Source organism: Grampus griseus, assembly GCF_964374135.1.
Source record: "Grampus griseus genome assembly, chromosome: 9".
Lineage (NCBI taxonomy): Eukaryota > Metazoa > Chordata > Mammalia > Artiodactyla > Delphinidae > Grampus > Grampus griseus.
Genome location: NC_139003.1, coordinates 82,382,649 through 82,405,688, shown reverse-complemented (window position 1 = coordinate 82,405,688; position 23,040 = coordinate 82,382,649). Strand labels below are relative to the sequence as shown.

Sequence of the window (23,040 nt, the reverse complement as noted above, 5' to 3'; positions counted from 1 at the left end):
GGGTATAAGTTATGTAATATGACCTTTAGCCTACTGTTCTGTCAACACATCTTACAGCCTCTAATAAACATGTTTAAATATGCTTAGCTCTCTCCCAAGGAAGGGAGGACAAAGTTTACTCAGTCTTTGGGTTTTATTCATGTTGGTAAAACGGCTTCTGAAAGTCTATCTTAGATTGCATGCTAATAATCCTCTCATTTTATGACTCACTTGATAAATAGTTTTTTTTTTTAATTTTCTGTGCAGATTGACGTTAGGACATAGGTCCAGGGAGCATTGACCAGGTTTCTCTAATGCCGTCTGCTATTATTGAACTGAAATGCTCATTAGCAAATCAGACCAGTGGCTGGAGTTTTGCTTTTATATTGATTCTCCTGGATATTACGTTAGGTCTAAGAAAGGTTACATTTTGTCTTGCTGCTGTTGTAGTAATTTGTTTTTTATACTTCTCTTTTCATGTTTAGCTCTTCATCTAAATTTTAATTTGGGGCTTATTTTAGAGGCGTTAAGGCATTATAACGACTGAAAAAATTTGGAGATTCCCAAAGTGGAGCATGGAAGAAATGCAAATATACACTCCACCATAACTATTCTGAGAAAAACAGTAATAGAAATCAGAGGAAAGCCTGTATACTTGCTGACTGAATATCTGGATTGGTCAAATCTACTGGGATAATTAATGAGGTGAATGGATATGTGATATAGCTTGAATAACCTTAATTCCCTGAGTAGTTAAGATAACTAGAGCTTTAGAGACTTTAAATGGAACTTGGAATTCTCATTTTGGAAAGGTTTTATTTATTTATTTACTTATGTATGTATGTAATACATGTTTCCTTAAGTCTGATATTTAAGTAAGGATTCTTAAATAGTAAAGAAAACGGGTTTAAATGCCTGAAATGTATGATGTAACTAAAAATTCACAGGCTAGGCTTTTAAGCGACAAGTGAACATCAATTATTTGTTAAACTGCCCATGATATTTATATATTGCAAGCCATCAGAGTTTTATGGATTTATATTAAACAGTTGACTAAACAGTTGGGTTTTATAGTCCATTTTAAACAGTTGGGAAAGTTACTGAGTTTTATTAGTTTACGTTAAACAGTTGGCTAAATATTTGGCCACACCAGATTATTTACATTTCATATCAGAAGAGACTATTATGGAATAATATGCCCTTTATAGTGTTGGCAAACTCATTGAATAGTCTAGGATACCTAAAAATTAATAATGTTACTGCAGCTAATTTATTTGTGAGATGTCTTTGCTCATCCTATAAGCATGTGACTCTCTTGGAAAATAACGATTTCTGACATCATTTATATATTTGAGCACAGAAAAATAGGATCTAATCTGAGTAGAAATTTATTTTAAACTATTCTGTTGAATGGGATTTATTCAACATATTTGACTATATCAGCAATGGTATAACTTTTTAATTTTTTTATTGAAGTATAGTTGACATATAAAATTATATTATTTCAGGTGTACAGCACAGTGATTCAACTTTTATAAGCATTATAAATTGATCAGCACAATAAGTCTAGGTATAAAATCCTAAGGTGGCTACGTATGTCAGGGCCAACAGGTAGATCTGTGTCACCACTACACAGCCACAGCAAAATGGCTTAACCAAGTCTTGCCCTGGTACCCAGTTCTGAAAATAGATTAGGGCAGATGCTTGCAGATAAAAAGTATATGCACAGAGGTCATTCTAAATCCCTTAATTGCTTTTTATTAAAAACAGAATCAAAAGGATTTACAACCACAAGGGAAGCTGGGTCTCTAGACTCCCGTAATTGTTAATACCATCATATATTTCCTACTAAATGTGTGTGTGTAACTTAAAATACCCACTAGATAATTCTCTGATTATTGAATAATATAATTTTTAAAGTCATCAAAGTAAATTCTATCATGAGAATAAATTAGACATCATCTTATATAGCTTATAATTTTGGTAACATTAACCATGAACATACCTGAAACAAAGGTATAGTTATACATGAGTTACTGCTCTGTGAGATCTAATAGAGAACAACAAAGCTAAGTTGGGATATAGCTGCTGGGTAGACAACCAGACTCACTGCTAAGCTGTCTCATACTCCCACAGGAATGAACATAGTGCACATGATTCAACTTGAAATTCAAAACAATTATGATTCATTTCATATCATGGATCCACTAAACACTGTTGCAAATAGTTATATAACAGGTACAAAACCTAAAGCTCTATGTTGTAATGGTTGCTGACCTCTTTTCCCTAGCTTCTGTATAGTTTTATGTCCTTTCAGTTCTATTTTTTAATCATAAAGCAATTAGGAAGAAAGGACTTCTCTATAACTGATAAATCCTTGTAAATATGTAAGTTCTTTGCCCTGCAGAATTATTTTATAGCAATAAAAGGGCTCACGTTTGCTTTGCATTTTCTGTTTACTTAGTAACTTCTGTAAGGAGAATTAATTTTACCAGTTTGACAGTTGGAGTTCTGGTTTGATAAGAGCTCTAAGGAAATTTGCATTAAATTAGGTGATACATGAGGATGATACAGTACTTGGACAGAGAGCATTTTTTCATTTCGATGTTCCTGTTTAAAATTCTATAGTTCTTGAATTTAATATGTAAATTAAGTCTTTAGTTTTAAATAGTCTTAGGATGATTTATGCTATGTGAATACAAATCAGTGCTAATGTGAGTACCTGGGCACTTACTGAAACGAAGTTGGAAGGTACCTTATTTTTTTTACAATTCCTATTTTGAAATACTATGAAATGTTACACTGCAAAAGCCTGTGTGCTTTAGGATAAACTTATTTAACACTTGAAAAAAAGTGATTTAGCTGTGAGAATTTATTAAGGGATTAATATATCTCAATTGCTGTGACTGAACTTAAAAATGTATTTAAATGATTAAAATAGTTCCTTAAAAGTACGTATAGCTGTGTTTTTTGTTTTATAGTAAAATTTAAGTATTTTCAAAATTTTATTGTTTAAATATTTGTTTTTAGAGAAATTCTCCACATTCTCTTCCTCATAGACAGTGCCTTTAATAACACACCCTCTTAAGCCAGAGAGAAAGCAAAACCTATTAAGAAAACAAAAGAGCTCAAAACCTGTTTTAGTGGGTGCGAAAGAGGTAATAGTTGCATAGTATAGAAAATGTTATGTCAAAATAAGTCTTAACTGAGCTTCACAATCCAATTCACAAGCATCTTACATTTTAGCATCAATACTGTAGTAGAGAATTAGCAAGACCTTTCTCATTCCTTCATAAGGGCCGGTGATACATGAAAGTAGAATAGATCACTTATACAACTTAAAATGCTTTACAAAATTAACCAAAGACTTATAAAAGGACAGGAAAATGATGATACACCAATGAAAGTCTAGCATCCTAATGCAAATGCTGTATAATATTCAAAAAATTGTTTTAAAAAATGTATGAATATGATATTGGTACTGAGTGAACTTGATGTTTCAGGAAATGAACATGATTTTCTGAGGTTTTGTGTGTTCATTGGCAATCGTCGCATCTAGCCTCGTTTTAGAAGCACAGAGTGGTGAAGTACCACAGAGCCCTGCCAACTGAGAGATACCTCCCCAGTAGACTGTCCTTTTATTCCCCCTTCCCTCTTCTCTTTGAAAGGAATTGTGAATGACCAACAACACTGGAGGAAGCACTTACTGTACAGAAAAGGAATGGTTTCCAGCCCAATTTACCTTACAGCCCATCAGTGATAAGCAGTGTAAGAAGTGTGATATTTGAAGTTAGGAAGATATGCATTTTAATCACATTTCTAGCACTTCTGTGTATGGTCTTGGGGAAACCTTTTACTTTGTTTTAGCCTCCATTTCTTGACCGTTTATCCTACGTAAGGATAGCAATGCCCATTCATCGTGTTACAGTAAGGGTGTGAAGGTAGTGTTCATAGGTGCCTGGCATAGTACATTTATTCCTCCAGCCAGGATTGACTGTGTGCCTGCTCTGGGTTGGTCAGTGTGATAATCACAGGAGTTGTAAGCAAATACGGCCCCTGGCCTTCTGGAGCTCAGAGCACATGACGCAGAAACAGAATCAAAAAGAACAAACTGATAAAGAAACAAGGCAATTTCATATATTGGTATGTTTAAAAAGAGAAAAATAGTGTGATATTATCAATTGTGTAATGAATGGTACTGGCTCACATTGGCGAGGCTAGAAAGAACTGCTTGTTCGTATTTCTTCCCAGCTCTACATTTAGTGACATAATGTTGGTAGGTTGAAATTGGCTATTGTCAGGGTGTTTGCACCTGGGGACTCATCAAGGGCCAAAAATCAGGCTGCCCTCCCTCCCCCCACTCCTGAGAGCTTGTTCTTATGTGCTTACCCACACTTCACAGGGTATAGTAGTGACAGGGATATTAAGGGATGGTTAGTAGATAGGATGGTCAAGGCTCCATGAGGAGACAGCCTTTGATTTGGAAGCTTAATGGTAAGAAGAGGCCAGTCTTTGCAGAGATCCAGGGTCAGAGCATTTTAGGCAAGGAGAGCAGTAGGTGTGAAGACTCTAAGGCTTGGAATGTTCAAGGAATAGATGGATTAAAAAGATAATTCATGCTAGTGACTATTTCTGACAAGATACTAAATTGGTTGATGTTGTAGAGAATGACCAGGATTGGGTCATTCTAGGTGTTCAATGTACGGCATTAAGTGTTAAAATTGGCTTATTATGATCCAGACAGTCTAGGATCCAGAAAATTCCATTAACTTATGTAAGGTAAGCGAACACCAAGTTATAACTCTGTGCTGGTACTTCATTTCAAATAATCGTCACAACAACCTCATGAGGCAAGTAAAGAAAAAGTAGCTTTATTCCTCAAAAACTGCTGCTAATTAATGGAGAACCTGGGATTGGGACCTTGGTAGGATTAGCCCCAAGGCCTACACTCAGCTTCTAGTCTGTGTTTCAGTGAGAAATTTGGAGAGGAGAAAGGAGAGTAAGAGAGAAAAGTGAGTGTGCCACAAATGCATGGACAGGCTTAGGAGGGGCAGAGAGGAGGAATTGGACTTGGGTTCTCAAAGGAAAACTCTGAAAACTGGACCAAAGATCACGAGTCTGGAGAAAGTAGTTGCTAAAGAGGAACTGTACCACAGTGATGACAAGCCCAAAGACAAACAGCTTACATTTGCCAAGAGAGATGTCCATCCCAGTCTTTGCAGTTCCTTTATCCTGGTTTGATCTTTGGTTCATCTTTCAGAAAATTAACTATTTGTGGGCCTGAAAATGAGGGGTAAATTTTGAAGGGCTTTGTTCCATATTAACTTGAAAATATCCTGGCCATCCATGTAATAACTATTCTAATGAGATATTATGTGTCAGTAGTTTTAATACTTAAAAAATATTAAACTTTGATCCCAGTGAAACAAATTTCCCTCATAAATGGATACAAATAATTCATGTCACATTTTTTTCATTTTTTATACTTTAAAAAAATATTCCCATTATCTCATACATGAATGACTGAACTATGTTCTTACTGACTTTTTTCATTACCAAGGGGTACATCTAAAACATGGTTTTAATGTTGAATATTCCATCTCATCCGCAATCATAGGGAGAAGTACTTAAGTGTCAAGGGACATTTTCTAACACTATTGTATGGATTTTGACTTCTCGGTATAGTAAATGAGTAATTTTACAATAGAATTTCTAGGAGTGTCTTGATAATGCAACAGCAATGAAAATAATGGACTCATCTTTATACCCAAACCGTGCTTATAAAATAGGCTTTGTTATTCCAATAAATAGCATCACATTCAAATAATTCTCAATTATTTTCATTTTTTTTAAACTAAGAAAACAAATTAAGAATATTTCAAGCAAATGGGAGAGTAGGAAGGCACAGGAAATATGATCCCTGGCACCTCTTGGTTAAATGTTATTTTAAATATATTTCCTTTTTTTTTCAAAGTAGGATATCAGTTTCAACTACGAGGAAAATAAAATCTAGCTCCCACCTAGTCAAGACAGAGTCTTTTTTTTTTTTTTTTTTTTTTTTTTTTTTGCGGTACGCGGGCCTCTCACTGCTGCGGCCTCTCCCGTTGAGGAGCACAGGCTCCGGACGCACAGGCTCAGCAGCCATGGCTCATGGGCCCAGCCGCTCCGCGGCATGTGGGATCTTCCCGGACCGGGGTGTGAACCCCTGTCCCCTGCATCGGCAGGCGGACTCCCAACCGCTGCGCCACCAGGGAAGCCTGACAGGCATTTTTACTGGAGGGAAAGGATGAGGCTCAGGGTGAGGGTTGGCATGTAGAGCTACAGGAGGGCAATGAAAGATAGTGGTACTGAAAGTACCTGAGGCCTAGTGAGCATGCCCAAGGACTCACTGCACTTGACCATGGGTTAGAGTTCTTCTCCATGAAGAAATATTGTGTCTGATGCATATTTCTGTTGAGAGTTCAAAGAGACATTGGATCATACCTGAAATGCAAGTCTTTAACAGGAGAATTGAGTTCCAGTGATTCTAGTTGTTTTCACTTGAGAATGTGGAACATCTTGCTCATTTGGGACATAGCCAGGAGCTGCTCTTCTGTCCAAATCGTTCAGGTAGCTAATAAGAAAAACAAACAAAATAGCATATATAATTTTAACTTTGTACTAGAAGATATCAGTATTGAGTACAAATGAATTTTTAGTTTAGAGCCCATTAAAATTATGAAACTCCAGACTGGTGCTTTTCCAACGCTGCTCCTCAGAATTACAAGAACATGGTGGCTGGAGTGTTGCAGAGCACTGGGTGTGACACACAGCTGACCTGTGGGACCTTTTTTTTTTAAAGGCAACTGGATGAATGCTGCCTTAGCTTGTATTTTATAAGGACGATGTGATGGATTCACTGGCGTCTGAATAGACATTTGAGAAGAAAGCTCTCCTTATAGGACTTAGATCATCCCCCAAAATGCTACCTTGTAATGATGGTTACTAGACTAGTCTCAAAAGGCTGTTGTTTGTATGTAGACACTTCAAATTTTAAGAGAGAGACTAGTTTTAATATCATAATTTGATGGTGGTTGTGTTGTGTCTCCTGGATTGTTTAGTTTAAGAACCGGAATGGTTTTCATTAAGAACCATCACTATATCTGGTTAGCTCAGTAACAGAAGAAACTTTTGACTTTCTTGCTGGTTCATGCTGGAACTAGTTCATGAAATTGCTGACCCACTCCCAAATCACACTCCTGGGGATAGAAAGCTGAATTTCCACACTGTATCCTCTCCAACCTCTTCTTTGCTTCCATCAGTGCCTCAGTGTGTCCTTCACTCTTCACCGGAGGCCATACTTAAAAACCCTACTGTTACCAGGAGAAATACTGTCCTCCTCCTGCCCACAGGATCTCTCACAGGTGGTGAGAGGCAGGAGTGAATCCGATTAAGCTGTGTGGTCTAGAAAAGTCTGTTAGATTAGAGGAAACAAACTGTTCTTAGCGTCATCCTTCAAACCAGATCATGTCTTTGGACTAAAACAAACTGTATCACTGCTTTAAAAAGTTGAAAATCACTTATTATACACTTTTGATACTAAGGCTTTAGGAGCTTAGCAATATGGCTATTTCTATAAAATTGTTAAATAGAGATAGCAATAGCCTGGTAAGGTTTTTATGACAAAATTGCCCATTATACTGAACCAAGTTTATACATATAACCTAAATAGGAAGATCATAATGGGCATGTATCCATCTAGACAGAATTTGAGAGGTATAATCTAACTGAATATTAGTTATTGCTCAACAGTTGACGTTTTCAGGGAATAAGCTTAAGGGCTGTTATGCGTGAGCGCCTAGCACAATGCCTTGAAAGCCAATGCTACTTTATTTTATTTTTTTAATAAATTCAACAGCAATATAGATAATTTATTCTTGGAGGAACTTTCTGATTTTAAGCTGAAATAAACTAAGAATTGCCAAGTGCCTCAAAGGGATTTTGGCCAAGGACCAATAGACAGTCACATTTCAGAAACACATATATGTATAATGTGAAAATTTATCACCATATTTTATTCTAATAAAGTTTAATTTTATTAAAAAAGACAAAGATAGAAATATCAGAAGAAAGTATTGGAAAAATGTTCTAGTTTATCTCTTTTCGATTTTTGAAGCCAGGTCCTTGGTGAATTTCCTGTTAACTCAGGGCTGCATATGTGATAGTATACTACTGGTCAGCTCATGCAGGAGCAAAAACCAAACCAAACCGAACCAAACAAAAACATACCTGCCATGATAGAGATTAAATTCATTTTAATGATAGCTGAATGAATGCTTTGGTAAAGACACATTTTAATGTACTTTTATTTGCATGCATAAATGATCTCAAGCAAAGCAGAAGCAGTAGCAGAGTGACAAATTTGCATTTAAGATGTTCATTTTAATAAACAAATATAGAATTTGGGTGCTCAAGCCTGTGGTCTAAAACAAACCAGAGGCCCTGAATACATCCAGCTCAAATCACTTAAAAAATATCTGATTCTTTTTCTAATCATATAAAAATAGTATTCTCCTAGTAAAGTCCATGTTGAATCTTAAAACGTGGAGTTTAAGTCACACACTGGACAGCCCAATCAGCAAACCATGAAGTATTAATTAAAATTTTTCCCACTCTCATGACCCTTTTCTTTCAGTTTGCTAGTACTGATTAGGGGAGAGGTGTTACGTAGCCAACAAACAACATTCTCTGATTAGGACTCACCTCTTTGCTGGCCTCAACTTAAAGGGATGCTAGGTTTGAGAGAATAACAGATATCTCACTTTCACACAAAAAAATGGATGGATGGATGGACGGGTGGATGAATAAATAGAAGGAAGGAAAGAAAGGAAAAGAAGGAGGGGAGGTAGAAAGGAAGAGAGGAGAAGGAAAAGAAAGACCCCTGCCCTATATAATGCATATGAAATAAAATGGATGTGTTATCAATCTGATAGTGTATTTAGTTTTAAAACGTGAATGTAATTAAGTATTTGAAAGAAAAAAATCGGCTGTTAATTTTTGGAAGAAAGCAATGGCCATTTAACTATTTTTCTTAGCAGGCTTTTACTTAATCTTCCTTTTAAGAATCGCTAAGGGAAAAGAAAGTTAACATTTAAATTTTTAAATTTTAAATGAAAACTTTCTTTTTCCTGTCGTTATTCTACAGCTCTTTGCAAATCGATGTGGGTGGTTAAAAATCATTACATTACTGGCGAGGTTCACAAAAATGGATGCAGATAGATACTGTGTAGATTTGTTAAACTTGAAGAACAGACAGATGCTTTTAATATGAATCTGAAATGTGATAGTCCCAGTGTAAAATATATTTTATGTGTCAAAACAAAGAAAAAAGCTAAAATTAAAGATTAGAAAGTCTAGGAAAAACAATAAAATGTCATTCTATTTGCCCATTTTGGGTATACAATGTGTAAAATTTTTTGTTATCAAAGAGCAAAGAATTTGGTAAACATAATGATAATATAATTGCAAATACAAGTTACATTATTTTAAGGGAAAATGTTTAACCAGTAATGTGTATCTGAAACTAAATGTATGAATTACAAGTGTTGAACTATCCTTCTCTTCTTCTCTCCCCAGAACATTGCTAAGCAACATTTTATGAGAATATTCCATAATTCAGTTTCTGATTGTGACTGCCTTTATCAATGATTCATATCAAAAAGCAATGTTTTATACTATAGCTTAGTATTAAAACATTGTTGATGTAATCACAGGATCATATCCATTCTCTAGGTCATCAGAGAGATAAGAGCAGGACTTTTCTCCAAGGGCAACATGTCCATTGGATTTTGGAATTTAAAATGAAAACGAATGAGCAATCACAGAAGACTGTTGTTATGTTTTCCTAGAACTTATATGGTTTGTTTTCTCTCCATAATCCTCCTACTCGTTATGCTTAAAAATCTGAAGCATCATGCACGTCTTACTGTTCTGTCCTCAAATAATCTTCCATTTGTTTAACTTTTACTTAACTGCTTTTTAAAGTACTGCTAGCGTGTTCTGTTGGGAGCCTCAGAAGAACTGCTATTTTTACCCTTTTACACATTCATATGCATGGACAGAAATATAGAATAAGTATTTACATTATATTTACATGCATGTGCACACGTGCTTATAAGCATGTAACCATGGGACAGGTCAAGGACCACTTACTAAAATGGAAATTTAAAATCATTTTGATAATGAAATTATAAACATTGTTACAACATCCTAATTTCCTTATGGCTAAAAGTTGTGAAAATTATATAATCTTGCTTGAGACTCAAAAAGAATCCCACAATATACAAATGTTTTTCAAATCAATACATAACTTTCTTCTAAAATGCTATATCATGCCCATCGAACCAATGGAGCCAAAGCATGTATCATTAATAAGGTTATTTTAGAAGATGATTTTAGTAACTTGAATAGAGATGAAGTGAATAGCCCAAGACCTCAGTGTGCATGTTACCAGTCTGTGTTCATGCTGAACTTAGTGTGTAAGGATTAAATCTTTTTATTTGGGAGAAAATATTTACAACATATATCTTCTCAGACATATAGGTTCAAAATTAGTTATTTAAAATGCTCCTGTGGTTATGTTTTTTACATCTTATTTACATCATCATGATCTTTTTTTCTTTCTCTTCACTTGCTTTTTAGTATGATAAAATGTAAAGCCATTTACTTTCATCATTTGTGATTACAAATGTAGAGCATACAGAGTTACAATTCTTAAATGTAAATGTTTCAGCTACAGTTCCTATCAAACCGCATTCACTTGCTAAGCTGCTGAGTCATTGACCTGATATTCAGATGCCCTTTCAAAGCAGGCCTGAATTCCTGGATCTCTCCACAGTCGTTTTATTACCTCAGCCAATTCAGGCATCATGCTGCCATCTTCCAGGGTATTTGTTATCGCATAAAGTTGTCTTTGGTCTTTCTATAGCATTGTTTTTGTGAGAAGGATAAAAATACGTTGTTATTTGGGATCACATATTCATTTTCTTCCAATAGAGCATTTCAATTTGTTGATTCTTATTTCATTCAGTAATAATTTTATTGAGCATCTAGTCACTATATTTTCAGGTTAATACATTAGAACTCAAGTTCCGTATAAGGATTGGCTCATGTCCAGAAAAGTTTTTCATTGCAAAAACTGTGAACTATTACGTGGAGAAATTAGGATATTTTGGTATATATCACTGACTTCTAAATGTGATGTAAAAAGGGATAACAATATTTTAGTGTGAGTCCACTGAGCTTCTAGACAACCAAAATGCTAGTGTCAAAGGGTAATGAACCTGATCTCGTCAGACACATTGTCTTCCTTTGATTATGGCCATATATTTTCCAGGAAACAAAAATACCAAGTAAGAATTAGAGTAAAAAAGGAAATTAAAACTCAGTACTCTAAAATTATAGTTTAAAAAATGTATTGATGTATAGTATTATTTGCGATCATGTACCTCTTTGTAATCATAAAAATTAGCAATGGTAAACTTTTTTAAAAAATTAATTTTATTTTTGGCTGCGTTGAGTCTTCGTTGCTGCAAGCGGGCTTTCTCTAGTTTCAGCGAGTGGGGGCTACTCTTCGTTGCGATGCGCGGGCTTCTCATTGCGGTGGCTTCTTCTGTTGCAGAGCGCAGCCTCTAGGCGAGCAGGCTTCAGTAGTTGCAGCGCACGGGCTCAGAAGTTGTGGTGCATGGGCTTAGTTGCTCTGTGACATGTGGGATCTTCCCGGACCAGGGCTCAAAGCTGTGTCCCCTGCACCTGCATTAGCAGGCAGATTCTCAGCCACTGTGTCACCAGGGAAGCCCAGCAATGGTAAACATTTTGATCCACCCAGTTTTTGAACATCCTTGTGTGTTGTCACTTGCGTGCCTTTGGGGCAAATCGATAGGGCAGAGTTGAGACTTCATTAGGAAAAGAGATGGGATGGAAGTAAAGTAAAAAGAGGAAAAGGAGAAAAGAAAAAGCAAGCATTGTGTTACTCCTGATGGGATATTTGGAAGTGACAAGGGCAGAAGGAAATAAAAGTTTGAGTAAATAATGTAGGCCACAGTTTACTTAAACTAATAATCAAAAACTGGTTTATGACAAAAATTTTTGTTTAAGAATCTGGATTTCAGACTAATTCAGTTATTGACCATGATGCTAGACCAAGCAAATGAAGAAATCTGGGCTCAAATCTTGGTTGTCAGACTCCAAAGCTCATGCTCTTTCTTGCTCAAACTCTTTTGAGTGCATATTATTATAACGACTCACATGACATTTAGCACTTGTAATATTTTAAATAATCCTGACAACAGTAGTCACATAGACACAATATTTTCTCCGTCTTACAAATGACGAATCTAAAACTTGGAGGTAAATTTGCCAAATCAATGAAGACAATAAGCATTGAAGAGTCAAACCCAAACGTATTTTCTGCAAAATCAGGTGGATACCAGTGAAGTATGTCCAATAAGAACCTGATGACTTTCTGATATAATTCAATTTATTATTATTTGAAATCTATGACAGGTTTCTGTCACCATTTTACTAAAAATCTGCTCTTTGCATGAAGAACTAAGGGTATAGCTCTCATTGTTAAAGAGAGGCTCTGTTGAGACTAAAAACCTTACTTCATCTTTCTTCAATCGGATTTTATTGCCAAACCAAACTGATCAGATGACCACTAGGCCCCAAACTTTAACTGGCCCAAATCAAGGGCTTTGATCCTATTTTATTGCATCAACAAAAGGTGAACTTTAAAATCCTTCTTCCCGATTAGTTTGATGTGATAGGAAAGTGCAAATTAGTGAAATATGATCCAATCACTTTGCTGGCATCATCCTATTTGCTTCCTTCCACACTAAAGTGTGATTTAGGACAAACGATGCAGCGCAACAGCTGCTCAAACAGTATTGTCCCTAAAGGGAAAAAAATCACATGCCTTGTAAGCTTTACAAAACAAGCTATTATACACTCTTTCATTCTTTTAAATAGTCACCATTTTTAATTTACATATACTTTATTCGTCGAGGTATCAAGAATATAGTCTCACCATGAGCATTTAAATGTCCTGAAGTCCTCTTTGATCATCATTTATTATTAGCTTCCCCAAGGGCAAGCCATCCTGTCAGTTTGGTTTTGTCTTTCAAGACCTTTTATGTTTTAGTGCACTGCATGCACAGGTAAAGTTGACGGTAGTGATTTTCAAACCAGGCTGCACATTGTAAACATGTGGGGTACTTTTAAAAAAATGTCAATACCAGGACCCCAACCCAAACAAAATGAGCGAATCTCCAGGTGTCACGGTCTGCAAAGGTAGCTTTAAAAATCTCCCAGGTGTCTCAGATGTGCAGCCTGAGTTGAGAATACCTGGCAACGTATTTTTTTTAACCATAAATAATATCGTATTAGACATACTGCAATTCAATGCTTGCAGTTCTTCTACAGTTATCAAAGGGTTGATGATAATTAAAGAGTCCAAATTGATACTGTTTAAGGGATTGGGCCCACCAATGAAATTTGAATTTTTGAAATACATCACACCAAAATTAACAGCTATTATGAACAGTCTTCTGTATAACAGCCAAGTTGATCGAACATCAAACTCCTACCTATTATCTTCCAGAGTTAAAAAAAACAAACAAAAAAACTCCAGTAATTTCCCGTCAAACTCAGAATAAAGTTCCAAATTCCTTACTGTGGCTCACAAGGCTCTACATTTTTAGCCACGTCTTCCTTTCTAATTTTATTTCCTGCCTCCCCCTTGCCCCTGCACTTTTGTCTCTCTTTCCTCAAGACACACTGGACTCCTTACTATTCCTTGAACTCTCCAAGCCCCCATTTCAGAGCTTTTGAGAATGGCTAATCTCTTCGTGTGTTTGCTGTGGCTCACTTCCTACTTCATTGAAATCTTCCCAAATCTTCATCTCTTCCCAAATACCACCTCCTCAAGAATGCCTTCCCTACCACCCTTTCTTTCATTCTTTTATCACTTTCTAGCCCCTTAACCTCCTTGATTTTTCTTCATAGCACTTATTGCTACCTATATAGTACACAGTACTTTATATCTTTTATATTACACTATAAGCATATGAAGGCAGAGATTTTATTGTTTTGTTCATTTCTATATCCTTAAAACCAAGAACAGAACCTAACACATAGTACATGTCCCTGAAATATTGTTGAATGGATGAATCAGTAAAATGAATATACTAATTAGCTCAGACCTTAGGTTCTAGAGAAATTTTAAGGAATGTCTAATAATTTTCCAAAAGTTTCAAATAATTCACAGTGGGTATGAGTGGCATCCTAAAGAAATTTTTTTTCCCTATCATGTATTTGGAAAAGCTTGGGAATTATGGTGGTTCTAGAATAGCTCATTCTCTTAATGTTGGATAGTTCTAGAATTATGTTGCATAGAAAGTGAAATACATGTTTCCTCAACAAGTTACTCAGACTTTCTTCATCAACATTAGTGACCTCAGATGATCCTAGAACCTTGTGGAACTCATTCTGAACCCTAGAATCATATGTCAAAATGTTGCAGAAAAAAATATTGATATATCAATGGAAGGAAAGGATATCATAGCCTAATAATTTGCAGAACTGTCAGGTTCAGAATACCAAGTTTTAACTATAGGATTTTCAGAGCCTTTGCTTACAAATACTGTTGGTAAATTTCCAGTAAGTTGTTATAGTACATATGTATCCCAAACTTATTTGATTACAGAACTTTTATCATAGAACATCTTGAGGAATCAGTGTTCTTTAGTTGAAATTATAGGATTCACTTCATAGCGTGCTATGTCAAAGATGGTCACAACACCCAAAATGTGTAATTAAAGTGTTGTTAATTTTCAGCATCCTTTTATGTTGGTCTAGTGATCGCTTTAGATGCTCTAAAATAGGATATAGGAATATTCAGAGAGAGTAAATGCCTTTATTATTTCCCCCTCTTGTTTCTTCAACTTTACCCTCTTTAAAGTTATATACTCATGAAATGAGTTTATCAAACATTAAACCAAAAGAAACAAGAATGACCCCCCTTTAGCTGTATTCCCCTTCAACTACAGATTCTCTCTCTCTCATACTCTTCAGCGATAGTTCTTTAAACTCTGTTCTCATATCTACTCATTTCTGAACACACTTCATTGGAGTCTGCATTCACAACTTTTCTGAAACCTCTCCCATAATCTCTACATTATCAAATCCATTAGATTCTTTTAAATATACTACCTTCTGGACCTCTTCAGACCTTTCAATTTAGATCACCTTCCTTTGGAGCACTTCACTCAGATTCCATGATTCCATATTCTCCTGGTTTTCTTCTTACTGTTCCATCATTTTCTCCAAAGTTCCCTATTCCTCTCAAATGACCGGAAACTGTTGGAGTTTTTCAATATTGTTACCTAAGTCTCCATTCTCCTTAGTGCCCTTCTCTTCTCAATCTGAGCACTTGATCTCTTCCATCCCATCCCCTTCCTTAATGTAAATTATATGCCTTAGTGTAAGCGTATGGCAGTAACACTGAGACTTAAGTCTCTAACCAAATATCCCCTTTGAACTTCAAATGCACATTTTCAACTGTTCATACATGTGGATAGCTCGCAGAATTACAAACTCAACATTTCCAAAGGGAAATTTATTAGTTCCGCCCCATCCTCATTAGTACAATCTTCCCTTTCTCAGTAATTCTCTCTGCACATGACGAGGATTTAGCTCCATAGCCAGCTGTGCTGCTCTTTTGAAATAGCTCATGCTTTGTAATTACTTGTTCAACACCAGACTTTCTTCTCTAGAGGGCAAATACTATTTCCATCTCATTTACTGCCGATTCCTCAGTATATTCCTAGTGTCCAGTCAGATGTCTGCCATATCAATAATAGTTTGATGAAAAAAAACTTTTTCAAATGGTATTGGATGTGTAGACTTCAATACATAAGTGTTAATGAGCCTCCATTCAATGCGATTATTGGAAACTAAAAATACCTAATATTTACTGGGAGCTTAACGTTCTTCAATACTTTGTGTTTATGTGGGTTTCTTATGGTTTTGCTTCCTCCTGTAATAGTCATTGTAATTTAATGATGAAAGCACTAACACTGTGTGGATGAAAAATCTGAAACCTAAGTAACTTGTCCAGACTTACAGAACCAGTGACTAATAAAGCTCATGTATATTTTCGGTTAGGATACTTTCTGTCTTTGAATGGCAATCTGTGTGATGATGTACAAACTGTATAAAATAAATTGAAATATATAAACTGTATAAGTAAATTGAAAGCTAAATTGAAAGCCATAGGACACCAGATCTCTGAAAGCCACACATAAGCAAAGTGCTTAGCAATGATCTGTTGAATTAAACAGTTTAAGCCAGGTAGAGAGTGTATTAATCTTAAAATCAAATACTGAAGAATGTGATTGAAACTGCTATCATCTACGTTAATTGAAATCAAAATATGAGCTATATAGTACCTGCCAACTGTGATGCTTGAGGACATAAGTACTGCTAAGGAGTTATGTCAATTACTTAGTGCTGCTTAAGTTACTCTGTTTACACCATTTAATGTAGGGTTTGAATAAATGACATTCATTTCTATTTTCTAGTTAGCATAATGGCAGCCATGTACAGAGTCTATTTTCACTCCACCTGCGTGCCAGATCATTAAGACTCTTAACCAACACATTTCAGGTATTTAGTGATGACTGGCATCACTGATTTGCAAACATTGGGCTGCATGAAACAAAAAATATATTTAAGTAGCAGTGGGCAAGGTAGTGATGCAAATAAATGCAATATTACACATGCAAATTCAAACATTGCTAAATCATCCTCAAAGGATTGCAGAAGGAAAACCTGTTTGAGGAACTATTATTGCTTAGAAGGGAGAAAATAAAAGAAATAATCCTAATTGTTAAAAATCCTTGTATAGGGAAAAGCACTATAGCGGAAGCCAGGAGAAGCGGGTTTTGCCCTAAACTCTGCCTATTTAATGCAGGTCAACTTCCTAATCTTCTCTGGCCCTTCGTTTTTGTTTACATCTTTAAATAAGGGGATTATACTTGGTTGTCTCTTAAGGGTCAGTCATTAGCTTTTTACTTAGCAAGGTTATTTCTTTTCAAGAGAAAGATTTCAATATACCGAGGACAAAGATATACACAGAGTTCTGAAACTTTTTGTGGTGTTTATAACATGACGTCTAGAGGAGATGAAGTAATTTAACATAACATTCACATCTTGTCCTATCACTTAAGACACACTGGAAAATAGGAGTGCCTACTTTCTATTTATAACAGTAACGAAGGCATCCTCTTTAATGGCGGTAATTACCCTCTGTTAAATCCATTGTCGCTGTTCCATGGTGTGTACCTGCCGCTGAGTTCTCAAAGTTGAAATGCCTAGACATTTAATTTGGCTGAACTCTTCTTTCCCTTCCACTCATTCAAACAGAACTCAAAGTTTTACCACTAGTTTTGGAATACACACCTATTGAAAGTTAAGGTCTTTGTGTATGCTAATTACTTTTTTGCATAATATGTTCTTGTTGCTTTCTGTTTTTTTTCTTACTGCTTTCAAAAGTGCTTGTGTGTTCACTAGGCATCATTTGAATGACATATTACTAAGGATTTGCGTTGCATCCATACACATAGAGGCTTTAGCATAGGGGGAAAAAACAACACAAATGCCTCCCAAGATATTAGAACCTTCAAATACAAGAACTCTTAGTGAAAGGAGTAAAGGCAGTACCTATACCTATTATTTATTGTTTTTAATATTTGATTGCCAATAATGGCTGTATTTCCACTTCAAAAATGGCCATGTTTGTCCTGCTGTAGCAAGCAATTAAATAAATAAGTGAATAAAATAGTCAATTAAAGGCTGTAGAAAAAAAATAGTAAAATGTCTTTATGGATAGATCAGGAATAAGTTCATTAAAGAAATCCCAGTTCTCTGTCAAAAATTGAAATTAGAATATTACTTTAATTAGTAAATTTAAATGGCAATTATAAATAAACCTGGCATCTAGGTTTTCTTCCTGGAACAGATTCTGATCGCTCTACTTTTCTCATAGGATGAGGAAATACCTTTCACCAAGCAAATTGACAAAAGCACAGTTAACAAAATCCAGTTGTAGTGGGACTTAAGCAATATTGCTTTTTAAGGGCTGCAATTGATGTGAGACAGAGCTCTCTACCTGGAAGTTCATTCCTAGATCTGTTCAAATTAATAAGTATTTACTGGGCATTTTCAGTAACATATTTCATACACTGAAGAGAATGAATGAATTATAAAAGTCCCTCCTCCCTAAAAACAGACTAGTGCACCATTGCCCCATACAGTAGCCACCAGATACGTCAATTAAAATTAAGTAAAATTAAAAGTTTAGTTCCTCAATCACAGTAGCCACATATGGAGAGCACAGGTGTAACATTCCTGTCACCACAGAAAGTTCTACTGGAGAGTAGTAGATTACAGGAAGATAGGGCATGAAATTCTATTTTTGTACAGTGTGATAATGTTTAGCAAAAATACTGGCAGGTGGTATGATGAACTAGAAAAAGTGATCAACTCTATTGGGAGTGGTTGTAAGCCATCAGGGAGACTGCCTGGCAGCAGTGATGATCAGCTGATTTTTCAAGGATAAATAGTTATTTCCAGAGAGTCAAAAGGAAAATGAACATTTTAGGCAGAAGGATCTGTGTGACCAAATAGATGCTGACAATTATCAAGCTTTCAGTATGTGCCAAACATTGTTTTAAGTGCTTTCTATGTCTTATTTCTTACAGTAAGCCTTCATTTAAAGTAGGTAAAATTATCACCTACATTTTACAGGTAAGAAACATAGGCATAGATATCCTATGACTTAAGTCACTATCCCTGACTTAAAATGTTAGTGTGTAGTACAGCTGTTCAACAAACACAGTCTGCTTTTAGAGCCTGTGATCTTAGCCACTAAGCTGTATTGCCACCCATAGCATGCTAGTGCACAGAACTATTTTAGTCCAACATTTCTGAAGCAGGAAGTAGGAAGGGGGAAATTGTGGGATGTTAGGATGAAGAGATAGGCAAGAGCTGGATTCTGAACTGTTGATTTACCACGTCGAGGAGCTTCATCTTGATAGTGTAGGTGAAGCATTCAATTTATGAAGGAGATACAATCATTTTTTCAGGGATCGGTTGGTGGCAGTGTGGATAATGCAGTGGAAGGAAGAGACGGGGAAGTAGAAACAGCACAGCAAGATGCCGTTATTAATCCAGGTCAGAAATGCTGAGGTTTTGAACTCAGGCAGTGACAGTAGAGTTAAGTGACATGTTGGGAAACATACCTTACGCAGATGTAGCATAACTTGGTAAGAGAGTGAGGGGTCAATATAACTACACCTAGATTTATTTCTTTAGAGGCTGTGATTTCTTTAGTTGCTGTGATTCATTGTAGGGGACTACAGGCCAGATGGGCAGGTAAGTTTAATGTTGTTTATTCTGATTTAGACCTATCCACAGAATATAGAGGTAGATATTATCTGCTTCCCTAGTTCAGACAAAGTGTCTGAGTTTGGAAGAAATATTCTGGTACAGTCCCCTTGAAGACGATTGTGAAAATCAGCGGACTTCGGCGATTTTCATGTGATGAAGCCGTAGAGTAAGCAGACAAGAGGGCCTGATACAGTAGAGACACCAACAATGAAGATGTAGTCAAAGAATCGCGGAGGATAGTAGAGTTTGGAGGTGAACTGGGAAAGGGAGTGAACCTAGAAGCCAGGGTAAAGCTTTAGGAGGGAAAAACTCAATGAAGTCAAGTGGAATTAAAATAAGGACTCATCACTTCCTAAAAAATGGCAATTAGGAAATCATAACTGACATTTATAAGGGCAATTTCTGTGACGTGCCAGAGGCAAGAGCAATGGAAATGGTTGAAGGACAGATGGAAAGTGGAAGAAGAGAGCTAGTGTTCACTGTGCTTTTTTTTTTTAACATCTTTATTGGAGTCTAATTGCTTTAAAATGGTGTGTTAGTTTCTGCTTTATAACAAAGTGAATCAGTTATACATATACATATGTTCCCATATCTCTTCCCTCTTGCATCTCCCTCCTTCTGACCCTCCCTATCCCACCCCTCTAGGTGTTCACAAAGCACCGAGCTGATTTCCCTGTGCTATGCTGCTGCTTCCCACTAGCTATCTATTTTACGTTGGGTAGTGTATATATGTCCATGCCACTCTCTCACTTTGTCACAGCTTACCCTTCCCCCTCCCCATATCCTCAAGTCCATTCTCTACTAGGTCTGTGTCTTACCCCTAGGTTCTTCATGACATTTTTTTTTCTTAAATTCCATATATATGTGTTAGCATACGGTATTTGTCTTTCTCTTTCTGACTTACTTCACTCTGTATGACAGACTCTAGGTCCATCCACCTCATTACAAATAGCTCAATTTCATTTCTTTTTATGGCTGAGTAATATTCCATTGTATATATGTGCCACATCTTCTTTATCCATTCATCCGATGATGGACACTTAGGTTGTTTCCATCTCCAGGCTATTGTAAATAGAGCTGCAATGAACATTTTGGTACATGACTCTTTTTGAATTATGGTTTTCTCAGGGTATATGCCCAGTAGTGGGATTGCTGGGTCATATGGTAGTTCTATTTGTAGTTTTTTAAGGAGCCTCCATACTGTTCTCCATAGTGGCTGTACCAATTCACATTCCCACCAGCAGTGCAAGAGTGTTCCCTTTTCTTCACACCCTCTCCAGCATTTATTGTTTCTAGATTTTTTGATGATGGCCATTCTGACTGGTGTGAGATATTATCTCATTGTAGTTTTGATTTGCATTTCTCTAATGATTAATGATGTTGAGCATTCTTTCATGTGTTTGTTGGCAGTCTGTATATCTTCTTTGAAGAAATGTCTATTTAGGTCTTCTGCCCGTTTTTGGATTGGGTTGTTTGTTGTTTTGTTATTGAGCTGCATGAGCTGCTTATAAATTTTGGAGATTAATCCTTTGTCAGTTGCTTCATTTGCAAATATTTTCTCCCATTCTAAGGGTTGTCTTTTGGTCTTCTTTATGGTTTCCTTTGCTGTGCGAAAGCTTTGGAGTTTCATTAGGTCCCATTTGTTTATTTTTGTTTTTATTTCCATTTCTCTAGGAGGTGGGTCAAAAAGGATCTTGCTGTGATTTATGTCATAGAGTGTTCTGCCTGTGTTTTCCTCTAAGAGTTTGATACTTTCTGGCCTTACACTTAGGTCTTTAATCCATTTTGAGCTTATTTTTGTGTATGGTGTTAGGGAGTGATCTAATCTCATACTTTTACATGTAGCTGTCCAGTTTTCCTAGCACCACTTATTGAAGAGGCTGTCCTTTCTGCACTATACATTCCTGCCTCCTTTAACAAAGATAAGGTGACGATAGGTGTGTGGGTTTATCTCTGGGCTTTCTATCCTGTTTCATTGATCTATCTGTTTTTGTGCCAGTACCATACTGTGTTGATTACTGTAGCTTTGTAGTATAGTCTGAAGTCAGGGAACCTGATTCCTTCAGCTCCGTTTTTCATTCTCAAGATTGCTTTGGCTATTCGGGGTCTTTTGTGTTTCCATACAAATTGTGAACATTTTTGTTCTAGTTCTGTGAAAAATGCCATTGGTAGTTTGATAGGAATTGCATTGAATCTGTAGATTGCTTTGGGTAGTAGAGTCATTGTCACAATGTTGATTCTTCCAATCCAAGAACATGGTATATCTCTCCATCCATTTGTATCATCTTTAATTTCTTTCATCAGTGTCTTATAATTTTCTGCATACAGGTCTTTCATCTCCTTAGTTAGGTTTATTCCTAGATATTTTATTCTTTTTGTTGCAATGGTAAATGGGAGTGTTTTCTTGATTTCACTTTCAGATTTTTCATCATTAGTGTATAAGAATGCAAGAGATTTCTGTGCATTAATTTTGTATCCTGCTACTTTACCAAATTCATTGATTAGCTCTAGTAGTTTTCTGGTAGCATCTTTAGGATTCTGTCTGTATAGTGTCATGTCATCTGCATACAGTGACAGCTTTACTTCTTCTTTTCCGATTTGGATTCCTTTTATTTCCTTTTCTTCTCTGATTGCTGTGGCTAAAACTTCCAAAACTATGTTGAATAAGAGTGGTGAGACTGGGCAACCTTATCTTGTTCCTGGTCTTAGTGAAAATGCTTTCAGTTTTTCACCATTGAGGATGATGTTGGCTGTGGGTTTGTCATATATGGCCTTTATTATGTTGAGGAAAGTTCCCTCTATGCCTACTTTCTGCAGGGTTTTTATCATAAATGGATGTTGAATTTTGTCAAATGCTTTCTCTGCATTTATTGAGATGATCATATGGTTTTTCTCCTTCAGTTTGTTAATATGGTGTATCACATTGATTGATTTGAGTATATTGAAGAATCCTTGCATTCCTGGAATAAACCCCACTTGATGATGGTGCATGATCCTTTTAACGTGCTGTTGGATTCTGTTTGCTAGTATTTTGTTGAGGATTTTTCATCTATGTTCATCAGTGATATTGGCCTGTAGTTTACTTTCTTGTGACATCTTTGTCTGCTTTTGGTATCAGGGTGATGCTGGCCTCGTAGAATGAGTTTTGGAGTGTTCCTCCCTCTGCTACATTTTCGAAGAGTTTGAGGATAGGTGTTAGCTCTTCTCTAAATGTTTGATAGAATTCGCCTGTGAAGCCATCTGGTCCTGGGCTTTTGTTTGTTGGAAGGTTTTTAATCACAGTTTCAATTTCAGTGCTTGTGATTGGTCTGTTCATATTTTCTATTTCTTCCTGATTCAGTCTTGGCACGTTGTGCATTTCTAAGAATTTGTCCATTTCTTCCAGGTTGTCCATTTTATTGGCATAGATTTGCTTGTAGTAATCTCTCATAATCTTTTGTATTTCTGCAGTGTCAGTTGTTACTTCTTTTTCATTTCTGATTCTATTGGTTTGAGTCTTCTCCCTTTTTTTCTTGATGAGTCTGGCTAATGGTTTATCAATTTTGTTTATCTTCTCAAAGAACCAGCTTTTAG

The 23,040-nt window shown here is 36.1% G+C and overlaps 1 protein-coding gene across 1 annotated transcript in view; it reads right to left on the bottom strand.

Annotated features, from left to right (window-relative positions):
• Window positions 1-23,040, bottom strand: part of GNAT3 (G protein subunit alpha transducin 3) — a gene marked incomplete at both ends in the record, with an annotated part of 50,476 nt that overhangs the window by 5,772 nt on the left and 21,664 nt on the right. Inside the window, 3 exon segments of the mRNA XM_082661712.1 lie at window positions 6,463-6,482; window positions 6,484-6,592; window positions 10,782-10,939. Coding sequence (XP_082517838.1) covers window positions 6,463-6,482; window positions 6,484-6,592; window positions 10,782-10,939 — 287 coding nt within the window.